The following is a 26,797-nucleotide window of genomic DNA, read 5'->3' as shown; positions in this document are numbered from 1 at the left end:
TTACTAGGAGTGTTTTGCAAGCTACACAATATATAATCTGTAATTATTATTTTATTGTAATATCAGAGATTAAAACATGCCTTTAATTCGTTGGAATAATTCCACATGGTTTTACTTTTATAAAAACTGAAAATAAATGTGAAATCATTTCCGACGGAACGATTTAGTGTTTCTGCTAATATGTGTTTTAGATTTTCTTGTACAATATTTCTGCATTCACCACTAAACTAACAAAGGATAAATCTGTGGTCAGCTATAAATTGTTGAAAGTCATGGTTTGCGTGTAGAAATGCTGGATTGTTTGTTAGGTACACAGTCACAAGTATCCAAGTACTATAATGCTTGTATTCATTACCCCCAGTTTTTACAAAAATAAAAGGCCACAAAGGAGGATCTGCAAATCTAAACGCTGCGCTCCAGTAATTACTCTCGCACTTTCCCCCAAATCCCAACGTGAAAACCTCACAGGGGGGTCTTTGGAGTGGAAGGACTTCAGTACTCCATCCCTAACTGCGGAGCTGCAATTACAAACCCATTAGGTGCTCTTCGCTGGCATTAATATGCAAAAAAAAATCCCGTTGCTAATCTCATAATCTGTTTTGTTTAATCAATTGTCTTCCAGAAACACCGGAGGGAAAATAAAGGACAAAACACTAAAATCTTACTAATGCAAACTCAGAATAGAGGATCTGAACTGCTTGGATAACTATAAACTACCTATACAGGCAAATGAATGATCATTGGCCATACACAATAAACAATGTACAATAAACCTACATCTTTGTAAAATATCTCCTACATCTCCAAATAAAACAGACTTTTGGAAATCGGTCATATATTACCATCGGGTAACGGTGTTTTTATAACTGTGTGAGCACTACTATTCATATGTTGTCCTGAAGTGACTGACTATCATTATTAGTACACCAGCACAAAGACGATTATTACTTTGAGGCACGCGGTGCAAGTTTAAGAATACAAAATAAAATTATATAGGTTCTATTTTGATAAATGTGAATTACACGAGTACCAAAGAGTTAAAGGGAAACGGTCATATGCATCTGCGAAGTGAGCTTTCTGTACATATGATTTATTATACTAATCTACAAGATCAACAACATTGTGTTCCACTCAATCTTGTCTCCGCTCTTTTCCTAAATAATTGTTTCTCATTAGTTGCAATAATGTTTTTATTCACCCGGGATTCAGGAAACCAGGATGAAAAGCAGTAATGTTGGGCTGCACAGGTAGCATGGCTGTCACTGTATATACTCCACACAAACTGCACGCTGTTCTGCTACTGGTGCACGGCATACACACCAGTGATCTCCGGAGTCTTACCCTGCTATCTATTGTTCTTATATATACACACACACACACACACACACACACACACACACACACACACACACACAAATAAATATATATATATATATATATATATATACCCACCCAACTACATGAAATAAATAAAATAGGTCATTGACAAATTATTATGTATTAAGACTCAGTGTATCAGGTCCCTGGCATTTGACGTGTCCCCCTGTTTTTCCCTGATATTAATATATTAATTATATTAATCACTGAAATATATAACATATTGTTAAATGTGCCCGCTGCTATTTCTTTCATTGCTTCAGAGGATGAGCGCCAATCCTTACATAAGACAGGGTGCAGCTATTCAGACCGTTGGTAGAGAGGATTATATTGGAAAAGTCAATTTAAGATTATTCCAAGTAGATTTTATATGTATTTATTCTTAGTCAAATCTGGAACGTTCAGCGCTCAGCGCTATTATCTCCTCCCAATCCTGTGTAAGCGAGAAGTACTGTACATGCCCCTTACAAGAAAAAGACTCATATAAAACTAGCTTTGAATACAAAGAAGAAAAATATTTCCCACACAATAACAGGGAACAAATGTGCCATGCTTAATGCGTGCAGTCTAGTTGTGAATTTAAGCAGAACACAATATTGTATAATACAATGCCTGGATCATTCTGTAACTTTTACATACATGAATATATCGGTATAGTGACTGGATGTACATATGAATATCGGCGAATAACTGGAATCTTGCCAGTGATTTGCAAATTGCAAGCAGGAGCCTTAAGGAGCACCTGGGTGTAATTGTAACCAGTGCCAGTCAGCCGCCTAGTGCCCCCAGCATCTCCCACCTGAACTCTGGCAGCTGCTGTGTCTGCAGCAACAAACCACTAGCACCCTGGATTGCATTGTTGCACGCCGGTATGGCTGACCCGAAAATAGCCTGTCTATGGGTTTAATGGCTTTTCAATTTCTGGAGTTATCAGCTTTCTATATTTTATTTAAATTGCATTTTAATAAATAAGTCTGAGGACAATATAGTAGTCTCTGTGTGATCCTGGCTCTCCCTCTAACATCTAATTACATATCACAAGGTATAATAAGGGTGCTGCACAACAGCTTGATGTGTAGAAATGTAACACAATTGTTCCCACTTCTGTACCCTTACCATGGTACATACGTTAATTACACTGCAAACGACTCTTTTGTGATTAGATTTTCTTTTCTAAGTACTGAAGTTGCTGACAGATTGGAAAGCTTAGACAGCTGAACACTGACCTAAGTAAACCCTCTCTTCACAATTCATATGGCCATTAGACTCACTGATTAATCAACCCACTCATCTGAACTCGCCCTTAGGAATAATGTATCTGTACATACACCTTGTAGTGTCCTTCTGATTTCTAGAATGCAGTGAAATCTCTCCATGCAAAGTCATAACACCTTGCTGTCTGTAACTATTAGTCCCCTCATAGGCTGTTAATAAAACATGGGTGATTAGGTTCCATCTATCGCTACTGTATTATTTATTGCATCAAACTTTATTTATTTGTTACCTATAGCAGCAGTAAATAAAATAACACAATCGCATACTACATGCTTAAAGTATAGCACCTTATATAGGGGAGATGTTTGAATGGAAGATGAATAGTTTGGAGGGAAGGGTTAAAGCAGTGTTTTCGTATTTACACGTTTAAATAAACAGAGCAGCCTTCCTGTGGTGTGTGTGTAAGGACAGCAGCACTGCCTCTGTGTAGGTCATAGAGAGGTTGGTGCATGGTTTAAAACTTTCTATTCTGTTAATTTCTTAAAGAACAGTCCTTGGTGGCTGGGCCACAAAAGCTCATGATTTAATGAGGAACAGAAACAAAATCTCTGATTGTTGCTGTTTGAAACTTCCATTCGAGTCCTCTGGCAACCACAAGTTGATCCTCTGCAGCTTCAATACCCTTTAGCCCTGAATATAAGAGTACACGCTGAATAGGGGACAATGGCTGGTTGTTATGTTTATTTACCCTTGCTACAAGCTGGGTTAACCTCTCCAAAACAGCTTTGCTAAGCCAGTTAACAACAAGAAGCATATGACCTGTAGCAGTATCTCCAGTGTCATGTAAATCTGTCTGGGGACCCAAGAAGTAGTAGGCTGTCCTGCTTTGTGTGCCCTATATCTCTACAAGTTTATTGCAGTTCAGCCCTTGTCACACTCCCTTTAACTGCGTTTTACATGTTTATAAGAGGAAGCCAAATGAATGGTGCTAGTCACATGAAAGCCGTGCCCAGAAGAAAGCAAGGAGAAAAAAAAACATTCGATTTGACATTTATTTTAATTAATGGTATACATGTACAGAAAATAAATGCATGATGATTGCTATCAATAGCATCAACTGTTCCTCGTCGTTTTTCTCAGGTCTCCCTCCTTCCTCTCCTGTAAGACAAGTGCTGTATAGAGGGGGGGACTCCCGGAGAGCGCTTCATTTAGCAGATGATTCGTTCTTGATGGCTCTGGCAAGCGTAACGATGTTCTGTGCCTGCTTAAGCAAGGGCATGTCTATCATGCTCCCATGGAAAGTAAATGCTCCCTGCAACACATCAAAGGAAGACGTCCACAAATCAGAGCTTAATGTGTCTCACTCTGTACACACATCAACAGCTTACAGGTGATCAGAAAACGCTTTGGGTTTTAATCATCCACTATATGCAGTGCTGGAATAGCGGGACACAATACACTACTCACACTGCAAAAGTCGCCTCACCCAACCGGGAGACACCTCTCCAGTACTGTAGCTAAAGCCCCACTAGCGGTCTATTCAGGCTTAAAGTAGTCCTTCAGCTGCTGTGGAACTACAAATCCCAGCATACCCAGCAAACATTTGATTGGAGGGGCACATGTTGCCTACTTCTCCATATCTCTATGGAGACAGACGCAGATTTCACCCATTCTGCTTAAAAAAAATAATAATAAAAAAATCTTTATATCTGTGTTGCAGACTATTAATTACAATAATGGGCGGTTTACAAACTAATACAGGACTGTTCTGCATGTGAACTCAAATGTTGCTCTCTTCACATCGGACAAGAGCTGTTGCTGCTACCAAATAGTTGTGGACTGATCTATAAAGTCTTCTGGTATGCAACATGGAATAATTGCTAATTGTCGTCATTTAAATATTTGTCTTTTTCTTCTTTTGAAAATCTTCCCCAACCAAAAACGAAATGAGCAATTGTATTGTGCCATGCTGCCTGAAATGTCCATTTGTCTGCTATGTGCACAGTAATCAGAAAGTACAAGCAGTGATTTCTCTATAGCTAAAGTGCACTGGTGTTACTGCTGTGTACATCTCCTTACAAACAAACAAACAAATACAGAATGCACAAATTATTTCAAAATCTAGCTAGGAAAATTTGCAAGATCTTAAAGACAAGAAATGGGGGAGATGTCCAAATTGAAAGGTAGTGTAGTTTGTTTTATAAAGATCACAGGTACAAACTGATTGTCCCGTTCCAGGGCCTGTTCCATTAAACTCTCTTACTTTTAATTGACTAAACCAATATTTTTGCTTCCACATGTGCAAAATAGCAAAGGGATAGGCAACACTAATAATTTTTCCATCAAAAGCAACAGTTTAAAGACACACCCAAAATAAATTTGTTCATTAGTTTGATACTAGTATTCTTGAGTGTTTTGTAATTCATCATCCTTTGGTGAATCTGTTTGACAAGTTCAGTGAAAATAATATTATATTTATCTATAAATAATAATAATAATAATAATAATAATAATAATAATAATAATAGTTATTTATATAGCACTTTTCTCGTAATGGAGCTTAAAAGTGCTTTACCTTTGCTTTTACAGCTCATAATACAAAACAAGCTTAAAAGTAGATATTAGTGAAATGCTTGAGTAAACAGGAAAGTCTTGAGGCTATTGTTGAAGGATTCTACCATAGAGACTTCATGAACTGTACAGGGAAGATAGTTCCATAGAGGTTGAGCAACAAAGTTGAAAGCTCGACCCCCAGATGAATTCAGGGACATTCTGGGTACTTTTAAGCTAGGTACACACTATACAATTATCTGCCAGATCTGGCTGGTTGGAATGAAAATCTGGTAATGGATGCGAACAAATGACAATCGATCATTTGCTCCCAAACACTGCAAAACAGACAAAAACAGTTGTTCATCCTAGTTGGTTAAGTTTGTGTTTAACCAATTTGTATGAACGACAAGTTTTGTTTGTTTTCTAGTGTTTGGGAGCAAATGGTCGATTGTCATTTGCTCTTATCCATTACTAAATTTTCATTCCAACCAGTCATTAATATGGTGTTCAGCGCCTAGACTGTACTGTGGATGAAAGTACTTTGAGTTCCGTTTCCCCTCTATTTTGCTATTTACACTGCTGCTGTTGTCTTAAGAGGGCACCAAAGCATACTGTATTAAAAGGAGGGTCGATTGTCATTTGCTCTTATCCATTACTAAATTTTCATTCCAACCAGCCACAAATATGGTGTTCAGCGCCTTGACTGTACTGTGGATGAAAGTACTTTGAGTTCCGTTTCCCCTCTATTTTGCTATTTACACTGCTGTTGTGGTCTTAAGAGTGCCAGCGGACTGTGTTTTTATATATATATATATATATATATATATACACACTGCTCAAAAAAATAAACGGAACACTAAAATAACACATCCTAGATCTGAATGAAATAAATATTCTTATTAAATACTTTGTTCTTTACATAGTTGAATGTGCTGACAACAAAATCACACAAAAATTATCAATGGAAATCAAATTTATTAACCCATGGAGGTCTGGATTTGGAGTCACCCTAAAAATTAAAGTGGAAAAACACACTACACGCTGATCCAACTTTGATGTAATGTCCTTAAAACAAGTCAAAATGAGGCTCAGTAGTGTGTGTGGCCTCCACGTGCCTGTATGACCTCCCTACAACCCACACAAGTGGCTCAGGTAGTGCAGCTCATCCAGGATGGCACAGCAATGTGAGCTGTGGCAAGAAGGTTTGCTGTGTCTGTCAGCGTAGTGTCCAGAGCATGGAGGCGCTACCAGGAGACAGGCCAGTACATCAGGAGACGCCACATTTTTTATTACTTTTGAGGTGAAAAAGAATAAGAATTAGATATTGTGATATCCCTCTGCCTGGTACTGAACATCTAGAACTGCTGCAAGAGGAAAACAGGATTTTATTGATGTGAATTGATTATTGGAAAATCTGGTACGCAGATTATAGTTAATTACTTACTGATATATAGACGTTATGGTAAGAACTTACCGTTGTTAACGTGATTTCTCTTATGTCCACAGGTATCCACAGGATAACATTGGGATATGGTTGAGCGACAGCGGAAATGGCACCAACACGGTCACAAGCTTTCTGGCCTCCCAGGATGCATCGGGGCCTCACCATATAGTCCCGCCCACTGACTCAGTCAAATCAGTTCTTTCCACAGCGATTTAGGCAGGAGCATCAGGTAGAGACCTATTTAGGCGCTAAGAACACACATGCACACCCTTCCATAGAAGAAGGAAGAGGTTTAGTGATTGTCAAGATCCTCAAATCAGGTGCGTCAGGGTGGGATCCCTGTGGATACCTGTGGACATCAGAGAAATCACGTTATCAATGGTACATTCTTACCATAACGTCTATTTCTCTGGCTGGTTCCACAGGATTATCCACAAGATAACATTGGGATTCCCAAAGCCAATTTTACACAGGAGGACCTTTCGCCCGAAGTCTGCGTCATGAGAGGCAAAAGTATCCAAGGCATAATGTCTAATGAATATATTTATGGAAGACCATGTGGCTGCCTTACAAATCTGTTCTGCTGAAGCACCCTGTTGTGCTGCCCATGAAGGACCTACCTTACGTGTAGAGTGTGCAGAGACATTAGCCGGAGTAGGGAGATCTGCATGAGAATAAGCTTCTGATATTACCATTCGGAGCCATCTCGCCAGCATCTGTTTACTAGCAGGCCATCCTCTTCTATGAAATCCGTAGAGGATGAAGAGACAATCTGTTTTCCTGATGGCACTAGTACGATCTATGTAGATTCTTAAAGCTCGGACTACGTCCAGCGACGCTTCTCCCGCAGATAGTCCCGATACCTGAAAAGCTGGGACTACAATCTCTTCATTAAGGTGAAACTTTGAAACCACCTTTGGAAGATAACCAGATATCGTTCTGAGAACTGCTCTGTCTGGAAAAAAACTTAGGAAAGGAGACTTACACGATAATGCTCCTAAATCTGACACTCTTCTGGCTGACGCCATTGCCAGTAGAAAAAGTACTTTAGCCATTAACCATTTAAGATCTGCTCTTTTAAGCGGTTCAAACGGAGGACCCTGGAGGAATTAAAGAACTAAGGCCCTCATTCCGAGTTGTTCGCTCGTTCTTTTTCATGGCATCGCAGCGATTTTCCGCAAACTGCGCATGCGCAATATTCGCACTGCGACTGCGCCAAGTAAATTTGCTAAGAAGTTTGGTATTTTACTCACGGCATTACGAGGTTTTTTCTTCTTTCTGGTGTTCGGAGTGTGATTGACAGGAAGTGGGTGTTTCTGGGCGGAAACTGGCCGTTTTATGGGAGTGTGTGAAAAAACGCTGCCGTTTCTGGGAAAAACGCGGGAGTGGCTGAAGAAACGGGGGAGTGTCTGGGCGAACGCTGGGTGTGTTTGTGACGTCAAACCAGGAACGACAAGCACTGAACTGATCGCACTGGAAGAGTAAGTCTCGAGCTACTCAGAAACTGCACAGAAAAATCTTTTCGCAATATTGCGAATACTTCGTTCGCAATTCTGCAAAGCTAAGATACACTCCCAGAGGGCGGCGGCTTAGCGTGTGTACTGCTGCGAAAAGCGGCTAGCGAGCGAACAACTCGGAATGAGGGCCTAAATTCAAATCCCAGGGAGCTGCAGGAGGAACAAATGGAGGTTGAATATGTACCACTCCCTGAAAGAAAGTACGTACATCCTATAAATCAGCAATCTTTCGCTGAAACCATACAGTTAATGCTGATACCTGAACTCTCAAGGAAGCCACTTTCAAACCTTTATCGAATCCTGCTTGAAGAAAATCCAAAATCCTGGATACTTTAAAAGATCTTGGATTCAAACTTTTTCCAGTACACCAATGAATATAGGCTTGCCATATTCTATGATACACACGAGCTGAAGAAGGCTTTCTTGCTCTAAGCATAGTTTGGATTAATTGATTCGAAAATCCTCTAGCTTCTAGGATAGAGGTTTCAATAGCCACGCCGTCAAAGACAGATGATCCAGATGACTGTGGCAACAAGGACCCTGCATTAGCAGATCTGGATGTTGAGGGAGCAGTATTGGTGCTTCCACGGACATCCTCAGAAGATCTGTGTACCAATGCCTTCTTGGCCAAGCTGGAGCTATTAGAATTATTGCTCCCTTTGCTTGCTTTATTTTTCTCACTACTCTGGGTAACAGAGATATTGGAGGGATCAGATATGCCAGACGAAATTTTCATTCTACTGACAGTGCGTCTACAAGGACCGCTCCGGGATCCTTTGTTCTCGATCCGTACTTCGGAACTTTGTTGTTTAGACGAGACGCGATGAGGTCTATCTCTGGTAGACCCCATCTGTTCACTATTGTCTGAAACACTTCTGGGTGTAATGCCCATTCGGTTTCCTGAATTGTGTGTCGACTGAGAAAATCTGCTTCCCAGTTCAGTACACCTGGGACAAACACTGCTGACAATGCTGGAAGATGGAGTTCTGCCCATCTTAGAATGGGAGTTACTTACTCCATCAGTCTCTTGCTGTGAGTTCCTCCTTGATGATTGAGGTATGCTACTGCTGTCACATTGTCTGAGCGAATCTGGATCGGTCTTCCTTGCAGACTGTCCTTTGCCTGAACTAGAGCCATATAAATGGCCTTTATTTCCAACAGATTTATTGGCAGGCGACTTTCCCTTGCGGTCCATTTTCCCTGGAACCAAAGGCTTCCGAGTACCGCACCCCAGCCTTGCAGGCTGGAATCTGTTGTCAGGACTTGCCATTCTTTTATCCAAAAGGGTCTCCCCTTGTTTAAATGGTCTGTCTGTAGCCACGACGCTAGAGACCTTTTTACGGTTACTGGATACTTTATCATCTGCTTTTTTATTGTCTGATGATTCCCGTTCCATTTGGTCAGAATAAGGTGCTGCAATGGTCTGGAGTGGAATTGCGCATATTACACCATGTCGAAGGTTGATACCATCAGACCCAACAGTCGCATTGCTACATGGACTGACATTGTCTGGGCGTGCAATGCTTCCTGAGCCATGACCTGCACCTTGACTATCTTGTTCTCTGGTAAGAGAACTTTCTGTAGGTCTGAATCCAATATGGCCCCCAAATGAACCATCCGCTGTGATGGATTCAGAGACGACTTTTCCCAATTTATGAGCCACCCTTGTCTCTGTAAACAAACTATTGTCTGTTGAAGATGGCTCAAAAGTAAATCCTGCGAATGTGCTAGGATTACCAGTTCGTCAAGGTATGGGAATATTCTTATCCCCTGTTTGCGCAGACAAGCTGCCATAACCACCATCATTTTGGTAAACACCCTGGGTACTGTTGCTAGCCCGAAGGGCAAGGCTTGGAACTGAAGATGTTCCTGAAGGATGGCAAACCTGAGGTAGCACTGATGCGTCAGTGCTATAGGCACATGTAGGTAAGCATCCTGTACATCCAGAGATACCATGTAATCTCCCGGTTCCATAGCTAACATTATGGAGCGTAATGTCTCCATGTGGAACCTTGGGATCCAAATGTATTTGTTTAACATTTTCAGATTGAGAATTGGTCGATATGACCCATTTGGCTTCTGGATTAGAAATAGATTGGAGTAAAACCCCTGTCCCCTTTGTGATGGCAGTACTGGGACAATCACACCTGACTGCAGTAATTTTTGGACTGCTTCTTGCAGGGCATTGGCCTTCGACTCTATACGAGACGGGCTGGTGCAAAAAAATCTTTGAGGAGGCTGCCTCCTGAATGGGAACCCATACCCCTGAGATACCACCTTCTGCACCCAAGCATCTGTTGTTGACTGTTGCCATATGTGTGCAAAATGAAGGAGTCGGCCCCCAACCCTGGAATCCTCCAGGCGGAGGCCCGTCTCTTCAGGCTGATGGTTTCTGTTCAGGCTTGGAAGCTGGCTTTTTGCTAGCTCACTGCTTCCTACCCCTAGTTTTGAACTGGGGTTGCTTAGACTCCTCTTTAGCTTTCGCTTTGCTTTGCCAACGAAATGAGCGAAACTTTAAACCCTTAGACTTAGGGTAATAAGTAGCCGGAAATCTGACCTTCTTTGATTCAGCCTCTGATTCTAGGATATCAGATAATGGTTTCCCAAACAATATATTACCAATGAAAGGCAATGCTTCCAATTCTTTCTTGGATTCCGCATCTGCTTTCCAGGTACGTAGCCAAACTGCTCTGCGAGCGGCTACTGTCAAGGCTGAAGCTTTAGAAGCAACTGTTCCCATATCAATTGCTGCTTCTTCCAAGTATTGGGCAGATTGTCTTAAACAGCTTAAATTATGCTCTTGCTCCCTATTAGGAGAAGAGATGTCATTCTCTAGTTCCTCTATCCATTCGCCCATTGCCTTTGCTACCCAGGCCGAAGCCATAGCAGGTCTTACCACTGCTCCTACTAGAGAAAATACATTTTTCAAGAAGCTATCTACCCTTCTGTCTGTGACATCATTTAGTGAGGTAGATGACAGTGGTAAAGCAGATTATGCACAAGTCGCAGCACATGTGCATCTACTTTTGGAGGAACTTCTCTTTTCGAACAATCCACAGCTGGAAATGGATAATAAGAATCCCATCTTTTTGGAATCTTATACTTTTTACTGGGCGTCGCCCAAGACTCATCCATCATTTCCGTCAGCTCATCTGACGCTGGGAATTCAGTTTTGACTGATTTTGTTTGTTTAAATACAGGTGCTTTAGATTTTAACACTGTCTTGGCTGGATCTTCCAAGGAGAGAAGAGCATTTACAGCATTAATAAGTTCAGCTACATCCTCTGAACTAAAACCCTGCGACTGATCATCATACGGAGTATTTGAATATACTGTATCATCATCTGTTGTATCATCTTGTGTAGTCTGCCACATAGACATATCTGTCTTAGTCTTACCTGTCCCTTGGTTGCTTGTAGAGGCTACTGGAACCAAGCCGTAGGAAGGGAGCTGCATGCATGGGTTAATAGTGTAACCTAACCCTTGGGGTGGTGCTACCGGAGTTAACCTGTCCGTAATTGAAGATAAAGTCTTTGCAAACATATTCCATGGTGGCTCTGTTGGTGGTTGAACCAACTCCTGTTTTTTACTTTGCTGAAAAGCAAAACAGTTCGCACACAAGCCCTCATAAGTGACCAATTGGTCCATACCAATTAACCCTGTCTTACAAGATAAGCATGTTAGGGATGTAGGAGTGCTAGATAAATTCTCCTCGTCACTTTTGCCGCTCACAGACATGGTAAGAATTTGTTAATGACTACACAATTTGTGACTGAAAATCACCTATATATGAGTATATAAAAGTGAGATCAATCTGACCACAGCCGTGCACCTAAATTGAGGGTCAGAACAGAACTGACGTTACATAGAAAAGTCAGCACACATACTAGCAGTCAGTCACATTTTAAGGCATTAGACATTGTCATATGAGAATACAACCCCCATAACAACTTACAAGTAAGTAGGAAAATTGTACTTCTGTTTTTTTAACTGGCTCTTTTTTCAACATAACATGCAGAAAACACAGTAATATACAGATCTCATATGCAATATGTACTAAAAATTAACAATTCATACTAACAAGTAGAGAGAATTTTTAGCACTGTATACCCTTCCTCTGTAGAGCGGGATACAGGGAGACTCACCACACTTCCATATCCAAGCAAATGCGCTCGTAAGACGCTACTGATGTACACTACCGCTCCTGATAACTGATAACGGACACAGTCGCTCACTGACGGACACGGACGCTCAGCGACTTCCACATGTATGCAGACGCTAAAGCCTGCGACTCGGTCTAGGCAGGATCTCTAGTGTACACAACCGCAGCGTCTAAGCTGCGACCGAGTACCCTCGTGGTAGCGTCTGAGACGGAAGTGAGGTCATTCAGTTCATGGACGGGAGATGCGCGGAAACTGGTCATGAACTCGGAGGAGGGGCGGCCAGGAGAGCGTCTGAATCCCCCTGTTGACTTAAACGCTAAGGATCGTGGCCTCTACCTATGATCCCTGGAGCGTAGCGCTGTCGCACTCAAGATGTTCGGCGCATCAACACACTGCTTGTAGTCTCCACCAATACAGTGTAGCTGTGTCCGGACCCCTCTAGTAAGAAGAAATCCATAGACTTACCTTCCCCCCATGCTCCGGCCACAGCCTGGTTACGTCTGCTGGACCTGCTAGAACATCAGACACAGACGCCCGTCGAGACAACACTGTACTGCGAAGGTAAGCGTTGTTGCGACCCGGTGGGAAGTTGATGGAGCGACTCTTCCAGTATGCGTTTAAGACGCTGTTAAGAAAAATCGCTCAAAAAAAATATAGTAAGTCTATAAAAATAAAATAATAAAAGCTTGAGGCTGCTTTATTTACAGCAGCCCTGTGACCATGCGGCTTCCTGACGCACCAAGCAAAAAACTGATTTGACTGAGTCAGTGGGCGGGACTATATGGTGAGGCCCCGATGCATCCTGTGAGGCAAGAAAGCTTGTGACCGTGTTGGTGCCATTTCCGCTGTCGCTCAACCATATCCCAATGGTATCCTGTGGATAATCCTGTGGACCAAGCCAGAGAAATTAAGGTAAAAAATATATTACACTATCAGGCACTATCTCTATTTTTTCAGAATTATTTGCTGGTTTGTTTACCAGTATTTTGATGAACTGAGCTGCCTACCACATATGTACAGTGGGAGAGTGTATCTGAAGGACCTGGACTAATTGCCTAAACATTTGACTCATCATCTCCAGTGTGAGAATACCCAGATTTGATTTCCTAAGGACAGAAGAGCTGCGCATAGACTCACGTATTTTATATATATATATATATATAGAACACAATCTCCCTTATTGCGCTATATTAAAAAATATGTGACTAAGGATTTGTGGACTGCCTTATTCCACTGGGTTCTCTGCTAGTCAGAACAAGACACACAACAAACACAACAATAGTGAAATTGGCGCCCTAGGGGAGGTATACTCATAACCCCTCTTTTGTTAGTATCCCTTTCAATATGTTTTACAGAGAGCATAAAATACACAGTGATTCCAATATACACATTTTTTATTAAAACATTGCTAAAATGTCAATAATGTCCTTACATCCTTAGATGCACTAACAGATGACAGCCTCCTTACATAACATGGAGGTTTGATTTCTCATAGATGAACAGATTGCTTCTTTCATGAGATCCTCCTTCCAATGATACAGGTTGGAGTTTACATCAAAACATAATAGAATACCCAACGCATTTCGTCAGATAGACTTCATCAGGGGTGTATCTTCATCAAAAATATGTGTTCCTAAGGCAATGTTTCTAGACACTATTTTCCGTCAAACAGGCCTCACGCAGTTGAAAAGGTGAGTATTGTTGCCTGATTGTGTCTACAAAAGGCATATGATACTTAGGACGTCACAATCGTGAGAAAGGTTCCTGGGAAAAACTCTGATTCATTCAACCATCCAGTGAAACGGGCAGTGCATCCAAGTATCATGTATATATATATATATATATATATATATATATATATATATATATATATGTATATATATATATAAAATATTATATATTGATGAGTTTAGGAACCTATGGTCTATGTGAAGTCTTGAATGTGGTCAGGCTGGTAGACTAAGGGGGGTATTTAGTAGCAGTCTACTGAGATGTGATCGCATCTCCCCACTTTCCCCTGCAGTGCGCACGTGCAGGACCTATCCTGTGTATGCAGGGAGATGCGATTGCATCTCAGTAATGCTAACACCTCTGCCTATATGACAGGCAGAGGCGTTCGCAGGGCGGTACATGGCGTCGACGAGGCGTTGCAGGGGTGGTGATGCGGTGTTGGGTGGGCGTGGCATGAGAAAAGGGGGAGGGTTCAGGGCAGCCACGTGATGTCACACACGGCTGCTGCGACCTCTAAAATGGCTGCCCTGCGCTTGTCTTCACAGCCTGGCAGCGGAGACAGGGGGGCATCCACAAATCAGAGATGCGATCGCAATTGAATTGTGATCACATCACTGCCGGGTATTTGCATGCTGGGCGGCCTGCCCTGTGCAGGGCGGCCCCAGCATGCGATCGCAGCCAGTTGCAGTTTTGCTAAAATAGCAAAACTGCAACTGAAGCTGAATGAGGGCCTAGGTTAGGTCATAAATTCTCAAACTTGGTCCTCAGGACCACAAAACAGTTTATTTTTTCCAGGTCTCCTCACAGACTTGCACTGATATAATTAGCTCCAGCCGTGGATCTTTTAAAATGTGTCATACCCCTTTCAGACCTACAGCACAAACCCGTGTTTTTGCCAGTGAACTTGCACTGACCCGGGTTTTTGCTGTGCATGAACAGAAACAACCTATGTTGAAGTCCCAGGTCAACGACCCTGCTCTCTACCAGGGTTTTTCCCGGGCATAACCAAGGTTGCCTCTAGTGTGAATGCAGCCAACCAAGCTAAGTTTAGACTATTACACAATAGACTGGGCAAATGCTGTATACTTACAGGAAGTTCACACATGAGAAGGGCAGATCTGAAACTGAGGAATGCAAATACTGGCAGATAGCTAGGTGTGGGAGGGGGAATGTGAGTGGGAGCACCTTAGTAATAAAAAATAAAAAGTAATGACCTAATAAGTAGCACAACTTTAAAGCAAAATGTATTAAAATAGGAAATAAGACTACAAATTTGCCAATAACAAAGGCGGAATAATATACATGAAAGTGCCCCCTTCAAATACACATCAAATTCCAGGTCACACCTGGATTCAGTGTGAACGCATCTATCTGACCTGGGAATTTTCTGGGTTTTTGGTGTAGTGTGAATGGGAGGCTGAGACCTAGGAAATTCCAGTTTATTTCCTGGGTCTTATGTCGGAAAGAGGTATCAGTGAGTAATGAGTACGCCTGTGCACCTGCTAGGTGACCTCAAAAATGTAAACTGTTTGGGGTCCTCAGGACTGAGTTTGAGAACCAACTGCCAAATTTCCATTCTTTATTTTTATTGGTTCCCAATTAAACTTCATCCGTCCGTATAATTTTGTGTTTTTTGCTTACATTTCCTAACAAAACAAAATTATTTTATTAATTATTTATCATGAACATGAAGTTGAAAAGTTATTCATCAAATACTTTATTCTATTAATAAAACAAACAGAAACTACAAAAGTCCAGAGTGCGCTAAATATATATTTGCTGATTGTGGAATTCCCAATTCAGATTCTACATTCAGAAGCCTTCATAGAATCTTTGGCTTTTGGGTTCTCCCCAGCTATGGCATGAAAATATACCTTCTCACCAAGAAATATATCACCCAACAAAGATTGTATTGATTAAATAAAATTATTTAATTGATTGTATTGAGGATATTCAGACATGGCAAGAATCCTCTAAAAACATGAATATGCCGATATATAAAATATATAACAATGATTTGTATACACACCGCACACTGGTTGGTAAAGGGATATCACCCTCACCTTAAAAGGTGTGAGCTCTAGGGTGAATATACAGGCAGATTGGTGGTGAATGAATTATGATAAACCAGATGCGTTTTGTCCAGTTGGACTTCTTCAGGGGTAGGTGACTTCAGAAGATTAGAAAATTCTTGGACTTCATATATCAAGTGGATCCAAATAGGTTGAGTTTTTAGCTCAATACATCTCTAATAAAGGTGCAGTTGTTAATTAGATTTTTAAATACTTTAAAAGGATAGAGGGCAAATGTTCACCGTACAGGGGGCCAAAATGACACCCAAAAATACAACAAAGGGTCAATAGTCCTCCGTCTTTAGAGGTGACTACACCCAGGTAATGGGCTATGAGTATCTTGACCCGTCTGGTCTCACAATTTTAATAAACAACTAGATAAAACATGGCAAGTGAGTTGATTCAATAAATTAGAATCCAATCGCACAAACTAGAAGTTATCCAGACCTGACGAAAGTTAAAATATAACTGAAACGTTAACCGCATCTGGGAGCTTATGCTGCATTCAGATCGCAAATGCCGGATCCTACCCGGTAAGAGAAACGTGTACTTACCGGGTGGGATCCGGCATTTGCGCTCCGTTGCTGGCTTTCCGACCCGGCAATATACCGGGTCGGTTGCCATACCAGCGGAGGGCGCAGCAGCAGCAGGGGCGGGGGTGGAGGCGGCGCTGGGAGATGAGCTCATCTCCTGCGCCGCCTCTCCCTATGCTGTGAATGGGAGCCGTGTCGCATCGGAACGGCTCCCATTCACACTGCGCCTGACCCGGTAATCAACCCGGTAATAACCCTTCTTTTTTACTGGGTTGAATTACCGGGTCAGGCAACCCGCTAATTCTGAAAAGGAGCTTTCACATCGCACACTGACCCGTTTCGACACGGCAATATGCCGTGTCGATACCGGGTTTTTAGTGCGATGTGAAAGGGGTATTAGCCTCTGTCTTTATTACTGCTGTTCCAGTCCTCCCTGAGTGCCACCCATTCTCCAAGTTATATGATTGCGTTCAGCAAGGGAGGGCACCGGATATATAATTTTTTTTGCATTATCGTTTCAAACCAATTGTAATAAAAATTCTTTCAGAATTAATAGATAGATAATTATTTGATAGTGACGGTGTACAATACGGAGTTGCTTTTTTTTTTCAGTCAGCAGAAAGTAAAAATGAAACATGCATACTGTACATCTTACAGAATTTGTTAAATTGCTTTTTCACACAACAGAAACAACAATAGACAGAGTGTATTTTGTTATGAAGAATAAGAAAGGAAGTTGGTAGAAAAGATTTTTATTTGGTTAACATTTGTGAGAAAAATATCTGCCATTTAGTCCAGGTCTTAAGGCTATCCATGCTTGAATCGAGATGGTTAAATCAAATTGACTGAGGTACCAATTGAGTTACCTGTGCTCAAGCATGGATATCCTTAAAACCAGAGGGTGAATTTACTAAGGTGGGAGATTTTTTTTAGAACTGGTGATGTTGCCCATAGCAACCAATCAGATTCTATTATCTTCTAGAAGCAGATAGATAAATGTTAAGTAGAATTTGATTGGTTGCTATGGGCAACATCACACTAAAAAAATCTCCCACCTTAGTAAATTTACCCCATTGACTGTATATGGGAGAGTTTGTTAAACTATGCATTATAGCATTGCTCGTCCAAAGTATGTGGCATAAGCTATTAAACAAATATTCCTATAGGGCAGAGGTTCTCAAACGTTGTCCTCAAGGCAACCCAGCAGTCCAGGTTTTAGGTATATCCATGGCTCAGCACAGATGGTTAAATCAAATTCACTGTGGTATGGATATACCTAAAACCTTGACTGTTGGGGGTGCCTTGAGGACCGCGTTTGTGAATCTCTGGCATACAAACTTGCTGATGCCAGGTCCCTACTCGGGGGAGCCAAGTTACATGCTGCATTCTGCAGCATTTAAGCATTTGCAACATGACTCATTAACCCACGAGAGCACACATATCATGTGTACACTCTAGACCAGGCATTCCCAACCACGGTCCTCAAGGCACACCAACAGTGCAGGTTTTAGTGATATCCAGGCTGCAGCACAGATGGTTAAATCAAAATAATTGAGCTACTAATTAAGTCACCTGTGCTGAAGCCTGGATATCACTAAAACCTGCACTGTTTGTGTGCCTTGAGGACCGTGGTTGGGAATGCCTGCTCTAGACCATGGGTCTTCAACCTGTGGCCCTCCAGCTGCTGTGAAACTACACATCCCGGCATGTCCTGCCACAGTTTTGCTATTAGGGTATGCTAAAACTGAGGCAGGGCATGCTGGGATGCTCTAGACCAGGGCTGGCCAAACCGGTCCTCGAGATCTACCAACAGTTCATGTTTTCCGGGCCTCCAGGAGATCTGTAGAATTGTCAGTTAGGAATGAATGCAGCACATCTTAATTAGTAATGACTACACCTGTGCACCAGCTAGGTGATCCGGAAAATGTGAACTGTTGGTAGATCTCGAGGACTGGTTTGGCCAGCTCTGCTCTAGACAATGTACCTGATATGTCGCTCCGATATGTGGGATCTGAATTGCCTGTAATCTCTCCTTTGCATTCAATCTGGAACATTATGCCTAAACTTTCATAAAGGAATGTAGACAGTCCTCATCATGTAGTAAATGTGGCTCTCCTCCCTAATATGACCATATAACCTTAACAAAAATACTATGGGGTCCAGCTAATAAATGTTTAAAAAAAATCTCCAGCATTTTAGCAGGAGAAAGCCTAAAATATCATGGGGGGCATTCTGTTAGCTGCGGTAAATTACCGCAGCTAATGGATCCCTCGGGGGCTATACAATTAGCCCTGACTGCTGACACTTATCGGAGATTAGGCTTTGCGTGCCTAGCAAGCAGAATCCCTGATTAGCAGCCCCCAGAGATCAGTTTTTCAGAGATAACACATGGGTCCGGGAACTAATTCTGGATCCCATGTGTTATCACCTGAAAATGGGTAATTTACCACGTGCTAAAATGGGCAATAACTGGATAGCCCGATAATACTATTGGACTAAAAAGCCAGTTTTTGCTGTACGGTAAATTAGTGCTGGCAATTGGATACCACCCTACAGTATATCTCTGTAGTTAGTAAAGTGCAGATAAATCACTTATTTCTCTAATTTCAATTTGTGGTGTACAGCGCCTCAGCCTCCATGCGGGCCTGTATATGGCTGTGCGCACAAGATCTCTTCTCTCAAAAACATAACTCCATCTTTGGATGGCTTTATGTCTGCAAGCACTGGACAAAAGCATAAAGAGATTGCTCTATTCCTGCTCTCCTCCACCAGTGCATCTCACCACTGGCACCTCAGACACCTGTTCTGCGAATGTGGAGGATATGATGCCACAACTGCAAAAGATGGCAAAAAGAAGCCACTTCAGGCTTCTTTTCTACTCACCAGGACTGATCTTTACCACAAGGTTTGTCCCGGAATAACAAATACATAAATATGTTCGCAACATAGCCTCTATATGCAGCAAAAAGTGACCATTGTTTATGCTGCTTTTTGCCATTATTTTTAGACTCCTATATTAAGTAAATCAAATTTCAACATTGTTCTCCATATTCAGACATATTTAAGGAACAAAGAGGGAGATTTATCATAGCTTGGAGAGAGGTAAAGTACAAACCAGCTTCTGTCATTTTACAGGCTGTGAGGGAGCTGTATCAAACCTTGGCAAGGTATAAATTGAAGGGGGAAAAATAAAACCAATCAGTGTCTGCCATGACCATTTGGTCCCAAAAACTGAAAAACAGACAAAAATGGACGTTGAGACAAATTGGTTAAATCCATTTTTGCCCATTTTCCAGCTTTTGGGAGTAAATGGTTGTATGTCATTTGCCCCCTATACATTACCAGATTTTCGCTCCAACCAGAAAAACTGGACAGCTAATCAGGGCCGTTTCTTGGGGCAGGTGAGCAGTGCAACCGCACTGGGCGCCCACCACGGCACTAACTGTGGCTCCCTGCTTCCCCCTCCTATTTCTCCCAGAGTAACCCACTCAGGGGGCGGAGTTTCACGGAATGACGCGGTTGCGTAGTTACGTCACGACGCAACCCCATCACTCCGCGAAACTCCCCCCCCGAGCGGAGTACAGAGGGGGATTCAAGTTAGGGAGAGGGAAAGGCCGGCGCGAGGAGCGACTGGTGAGGCGGGCCGAAGAGCAGTAATCGCCTCTGTAAGTATTCTCTCTCTCTCTCAATGTGTAAAATGGTGACACCAGCTGTAATGTGTGAAATGGGGACTCTTGCCTGCCGTAGTGTGGGGATTTAATGTATCAAGGGCATTGCGGTGTGTGGCATAATATGGTGCTGGGGGCATTACTGTGTGGGCCTTAATATGGTAGAATTTTTTTTTTCCTGTGGTGGTTGTGATCTGTTGGAGCAGGGTCAAAAACTGGATTGTGAGGTAGTCTTTTCAGACGAGGCTATGCCCATTTAAATGAGGCCACACACATTTAGATGAGGCCACGCCTCCTTGCCGGGTGCGCGCGCAAGTTTTTTTTTCTTCATCTAGGTGTGTGTGGGGGGGGGGGGGGGGGCACATTTTGTTATGTCATGGGGGGGCGCATTTTTAAATCTCGCACTGGGAGCCAAATTGGCTAGAAACAGCTCTGCAGCTAATGTTATAGTGGGTATCCAGCTTAAGAGTCAATATATTCTATATTAGTCTCTAGTTTGCAAAGAGCTACTGGTGCAAGCACACTTTGTGATTCTGCTAGCTCTTTACCTACAGTACTTTGGTCACTGTTACCGCTGTGTATTATTAAGCACCTTCCTCCCCTTACTGATGAAAATAAGCTAGTCAGTGCTGGATGTGGACAATTTACCCATTAATGCACCTTTCAGATATCTAGTACACCAGCAATTCCTGGGTCTGATCTCCATGACCCTGGTCGAGAGAAGGGTCGCGGCCAGGTCCTTTGCATTCAGACATATTAAAATCCTGGGTTGATGCACATGAATAAACCCAGAATTTTGATGCATGTCTGAAAGGGGTCTAAGTGGGGCTCATAATGATGCTCACTAGGCCTAATGGTGGTCCAAAACGGCAGTCATTTGCTGTTTTACTATATTGCTAACCAAGGGTGGTTTAAAGGAGGAGGGGGCCCGTGTGCAGACAAGAAGCGGGCCCCCTCCTCTCTGCATTGTGCCAGAGTCTACTGTACATTGTGCCAGAGTCTACTGCGCAGGTCTCCGGAAACATGGCACACACCATGTTCCCAGTAATTAATCTCTACTGCACATGCACAAATCAGAGGGCTAGCCTAATCTGATTGCTACCACTGTTTGACAAATAAGAGGAAGCAAGATAGACATACAAATAGGAATATATAGCAGGAGACTGATAGTACATTGGCTGATTACAATGGCATGTAACATAGATTTGATTAATCATTTTTGTAATTATATTAGTAATGAGGTCAATGATGTAATATGTTTGCAAACACAGTTATATGTTTGATATGTTATTTTAATACTATTTGATATGTATCTACTATAGCATTATAACTTAACTCAAAGCTTTTCTTCACAAAGACTCTATGACACAGAATATTCATCCACTGAAAGTTCCCTGTAACAAGCGCTGTTCAGCCTGGTGATCAGGTTTTAGGATGAAGATGCAGGGGAGCATATGTTTTCTTGCGATAACCGTCTTTGATCTGTCTTTGTTTTTTTTTTTCTCTCCCCATTACAGAAAGCCAGTTAGTGAACAGGCTTTAAGCATTCTAAAATCTCCTTAATTGTTGCATGTGAGAGTAGAAGGTATACCCTGTATCATTATTACAAGGGAGACCAGCATTTTATTCATTTTCAAAGTGCATTCTCTGCTAAGTATATCTGAAAGCAAATGGTGTCAGCTGGTGGTAAAGGAAAAATTAACCAATATGTGGGCATGTCATCTGAATCAACAACTTCTCTAAATTACAAGCCGCCATCAATTTACAGGTCAGGAATATAAATTCCAGAAAGAGAAATAAGAGAAGAAAAAAATAACATGCGATCCAGCAAGTTGTTGTCAAGGACAACCACTAAACCGAAGCTGGCAGAAGTCCAGAACTGTCACAGAACTGAAGCTATGACAAGTGGGAGGTAAATATCATTCTGAATGTTTAACATTTTCACTGCCAGAGGGAGAAAAAAAAACCTGCGTAAACGCCTGAGATGGGAGTAAAATAGGTAACATTTCCATGTACAGACTAGAAGAACCTGTAACACTGCCAAAAATATTCTTATCCAATGTTTCCATTTTTTCTATTTTTCATTTATAGTGTTTTGAAATCACTGTTTTTAACTCTAAAGTTCTATTCAAATAATGCATGTGTGGGTTCAGGTTGGATCTAAATTAATATAGGATCACAGAAAGCAGACAGAAAATAGTCCCACTAGTGTACTTCCGTAACATGGACAGTAGACTAAGGCTGAGTACACACTTCTAGATATGCTGCAAATATCTGTGCTCAGTGTGTTGCAAATATCTGTGCTCAGTGTGCTGAAAATATCTACGTTCTCTGCCTGAAAAACGCTCCATATCTGTGCTCAGTGTGCTGCAAATATCTGTGCTCAGTGTGTTTTATTGTGGGGACTGGGGACCACCAGTATTATATAGTAGGAGGACAGTGCAGAGTTTTGCTGACCAGTGACCATCAGTATTATACGTTCTCTGCCTGAAACACGCTCCATATCTGTGCTGCATTGTAGTATATAGTAGGAGGACAGTGCAGAATTTTGCTGTGACCACCAGTATAGACATAGCAGTACGGTACAGTAGTCCACTGCTCTACCTCTGTGTCGTCAAGTATACTATGCATCCATACCGGGGGGGGGGGAATTTTAGTTGTGCGCAGTATATATAGTAGGAGGACAGTGCATAATTTTGCTGACCACCAGTATATAATATATAGCAGTACAGTACAGTAGTCCACTGCTCTACCTACTTCTGTGTTGTCAAGTATACTATCCATCCATACCTGTGGTGCATTTAAGTTGTGAGCAGTATATATAGTAGGAGGAGAGTGCATAATTTTGCTGACCACCAGTATGTAATATATAGCAGTACGGTACAGTAGTCCACTGCTCTACCTACCTCTGTTGTCAAGTATACTATCCATCCATACTTGTGGTGCATTTAAGTTGTGCGCAGTATATATAGTAGGAGGACAGTGCATAATTTTGCTGACCACCAGTATATAATATATAGCAGTACGGTACAGTAGTCCACTGCTCTACCTACCTCTGTGTCATCAAGTATACTATCCATCCATACCTGTGGTGCATTTAAGTTGTGTGCAGTATATATAGTAGGAGGACAGTGCATAATTGTGCTGACCACCAGTATATAATATATAGCAGTACGGTACAGTAGTCCACTGCTCTACCTACCTCTGTGTCGTCAAGTATACTATCCATCCATACCTGTGGTGCATTTTAGTTGTGCGCAGTATATATAGTAGGAGGACAGTGCATAATTTTGCTGACCACCAGTATATAATATATAGCAGTACGGTACAGTAGGCCATTGCTATTGATATATTACTGGCATATAATTCCACACATTAAAAAATGGAGAACAAAAATGTGGAGGGTAAAATAGGGAAAGATCAAGATCCACTTCCACCTTGTGCTGAAGCTGCTGCCACTAGTCATGGCCGAGACGATGAAATGCCATCAACGTCGTCTGCCAAGGCCAATGCCCAATGTCATAGTAGAGAGCATGTAAAATCCAAAAAACAAAAATTCAGTAAAATGACCCAAAAATCAAAATGAAAAGCGTCTGATGAGAAGCGTAAACTTGCCAATATGCCATTTACGACACGGAGTGGCAAGGAACGGCTGAGGCCCTGGCCTATGTTCATGGCTAGTGGTTCAGATTCACATGAGGATGGAAGCACTCATCCTCTCGCTAGAAAACTGCAGTGCCACTCCTAGATGGGCCAGTTGTTTGTGTCGGCCACTTGGGTCGCTTAGCTTAGTCACAACAGCTACCTCATTGCGCCTCTTTTTTTCTTTGCATCATGTGCTGTTTGGGGACTATTTTTTAATCTGCCATCCTGTCTGACACTGCAGTGACACTCCTAGATGGGCCAGGTGTTTGTGTCGGCCACTTGGGTCACTTAGCTTAGTCACACAGCGACCTTGGTGCACCTCTTTTTTTCTTTGCATCATGTGCTGTTTGGGGACTATTTTTTAAATCTGCCATCCTGTCTGACACTGCAGTGCCACTCCTAGATGGGCCAGGTGTTTGTGTCGGCCACTTGGGCCGCTTAGCTTAGCCATCCAGCGACCTTGGTGCACCTCTTTTTTTCTTTGCATCATGTGCTGTTTGGGGACTATTTTTTGAAGTGCCATCCTGTCTGACACTGCAGTGCCACTCCTAGATGGGCCAGGTGTTTGTGTCGGCCACTTGGGTCGCTTAGCTTAGCCATCCAGCGACCTTGGTGCGCCTCTTTTTTTCTTTGCATCATGTACTGTTTGGGGACTATTTTTTGAAGTGCCATCCTGTTTGACACTGCAGTGCCACTCCTAGATGGGCCAGGTGTTTGTGTCGGACACTTGGGTCGCTTAGCTTAGTCATCCAACAACCTCGGTCCAAATTTTAGGACTAAAAATAATATTGTGAGGTGTGAGGTGTTCAGAATAGACTGGAAATGAGTGGAAATTATGGTTATTGAGGTTAATAATACTATGGGATCAAAATGACCCCCAAATTCTATGATTTAAGCTGTTTTTGAGGGGGTTTTGTAAAAAAAACACCTGAATCCGACAAAAAAATTTCAGGGAGGTTTTGCCAAAACGCGTCCGACTCCAAAACACGGCCGCGGAACCGAATCCAAAGCCAAAACACAAAACCCGAAAGAATAAGATTTTAAACCTACCGGTAAATCTTTTTCTCGCAGTCCGTAGAGGATGCTGGGACTCCGTAAGGACCATGGGGATAGACGGGCTGCGCAGGAGACATGGGCACTTTAATAAAGACTTTGGATCTGGGTGTGCACTGGCTCCTCCCTCTATGCCCCTCCTCCAGACCTCAGTTAGAGAAACTGTGCCCAGAGGAGACAGACAGTACGAGGAAAGGATTTTAGTTAATCTAAGGGCAAGATTCATACCAGCCACACCCATAGGTGTGCGCAGGGGGGGTGCCTGGTGCGCACAGGCACCCCCTAATGTCTGGCACCCCGATCTCACATGCCTGATGCAGCGATCGCAGAGCAGGCTAATTACTGTCCCCTCTGCGCTGCACCCTGTCAGGACCTCATTACCGACCGGACGCCTGGGTTAATCAAGGGTGCCACTTACACCGGCTTTCAAATTCCCAGCTCCACCTCCATGTACAAAAACAGTGTGATGTAACGTTATTACGTCATGCTGCTCGCATACCCACCACATACACACCTCTCTCTTTCTATGCTGTGCCAACGCCAGCCACTGATGAGGAGCAGCATGCAGCCAGCGTTCCTCTTAGGAAGACAAATTCAATACTGGCAGGCAGTCGGGAGCAACATTGACACGTCACTCGTTTTTCCAGCAGCGGCAATACTAGTCTGCGACTGTCATTGTCAGTAAGTGACTGACTTGTAAGTAAGCTGTTGCAGCTTGCAGGAGAAAGAGAGGGGGAGCCAGATCAGGCTGAGTAGGAGCACTGTAATTGCAGTGAGTGCCATCAGGGGTGTTTGTTTGGTGCACACCGCAACATCTGACAATGTATCTGATTTATTAGGATTGGTACAAAGGTGGATATTTTATATGCGTTGACCATCAATAGATGGTGCTGGACACGCCCAAAAGGCGGTGCTAGACACACACCTCCGACGGTGCACCCCCTAATAAAATGTGCTGCGCACGCCAGTGGCCACACCAATCACACCGTATAACCTGTGATATACAATCTAGTTAACAGTATGAACAACAACATATCATCGGTCCATAACCGACGAAACTATAACATAACCCTTATGAAAGAAATAACTATATACAAGTCTTGCAGAAATATTCCGCACTTGGGACGGACGCCCAGCATCCTCTACGGACTACCAGAAAAAGATTTACCGGTAGGTTTAAAATCTTATTTTCTCTAACGTCCTAGAGGATGCTGGGACTCCGTAAGGACCATGGGGATTATACCAAAGCTCCCAAACGGGCGGGAGAGTGCGGATGACTCTGCAGAACCGATTGAGCAAACAGGAGGTCCTCCTCAGCCAGGGTATCAAACTTATAGAACTTTGCTAAGGTGTTTGACCCCAACCAAGCAGCAGCTCGGCACAGCTGTAGTGCCGAGACCCCTCGGGCAGCCGCCCAAGACGAGCCCACCTTCCTAGTGGAATGGGCCTTAACCGATTTTGGTAACGGCAATCCTGCCGTAGAATGCGCCTGCTGAATCGTGTTACAGATCCAGGGAGCAATAGTCTGCTTTGAAGCAGGGCCGCCAACCTTGTTGGCTGCATATAGGACAAACAGTGCTTCTGTTTTTCTGATCCTAGCCGTTCTGGCCACGTAAATCTTCAAAGCCCTGACCACATCAAGGGACTCGGAATCCTCCAAGTCCCGTGTAGCCACAGGCATGAAAATAGGTTGGTTCATATGAAAGGATGAGACCACCTTAGGTAGGAATTGAGGACGGGTCCGCAATTCCGCTCTATCCATATGGAAAACCAGATAGGGGCTTTTATGTGATAAAGCCGCTAATTCCGAAATTCGCCTAGCCGAA

The 26,797-nt window shown here is 42.6% G+C and overlaps 1 protein-coding gene across 1 annotated transcript in view; it reads right to left on the bottom strand.

Moving 5' to 3' along the window:
* Positions 1-3,630: 3,630 nt before the first annotated feature.
* CLYBL (citramalyl-CoA lyase) overlaps positions 3,631-26,797 on the bottom strand; it is a 986,589-nt gene continuing 963,422 nt past the window's right edge. Inside the window, 2 exon segments of the mRNA XM_063953228.1 lie at positions 3,631-3,813; positions 3,815-3,904. Of these exon segments, the coding sequence (XP_063809298.1) occupies positions 3,706-3,813; positions 3,815-3,904 (198 nt within the window). The 3' untranslated portion in view covers positions 3,631-3,705.

Source organism: Pseudophryne corroboree, chromosome 2, assembly GCF_028390025.1.
Source record: "Pseudophryne corroboree isolate aPseCor3 chromosome 2, aPseCor3.hap2, whole genome shotgun sequence".
Lineage (NCBI taxonomy): Eukaryota > Metazoa > Chordata > Amphibia > Anura > Myobatrachidae > Pseudophryne > Pseudophryne corroboree.
The sequence above is the reverse complement of the archived record's forward strand: the minus strand, read 5'-3'. Positions and strand labels throughout refer to the sequence as shown.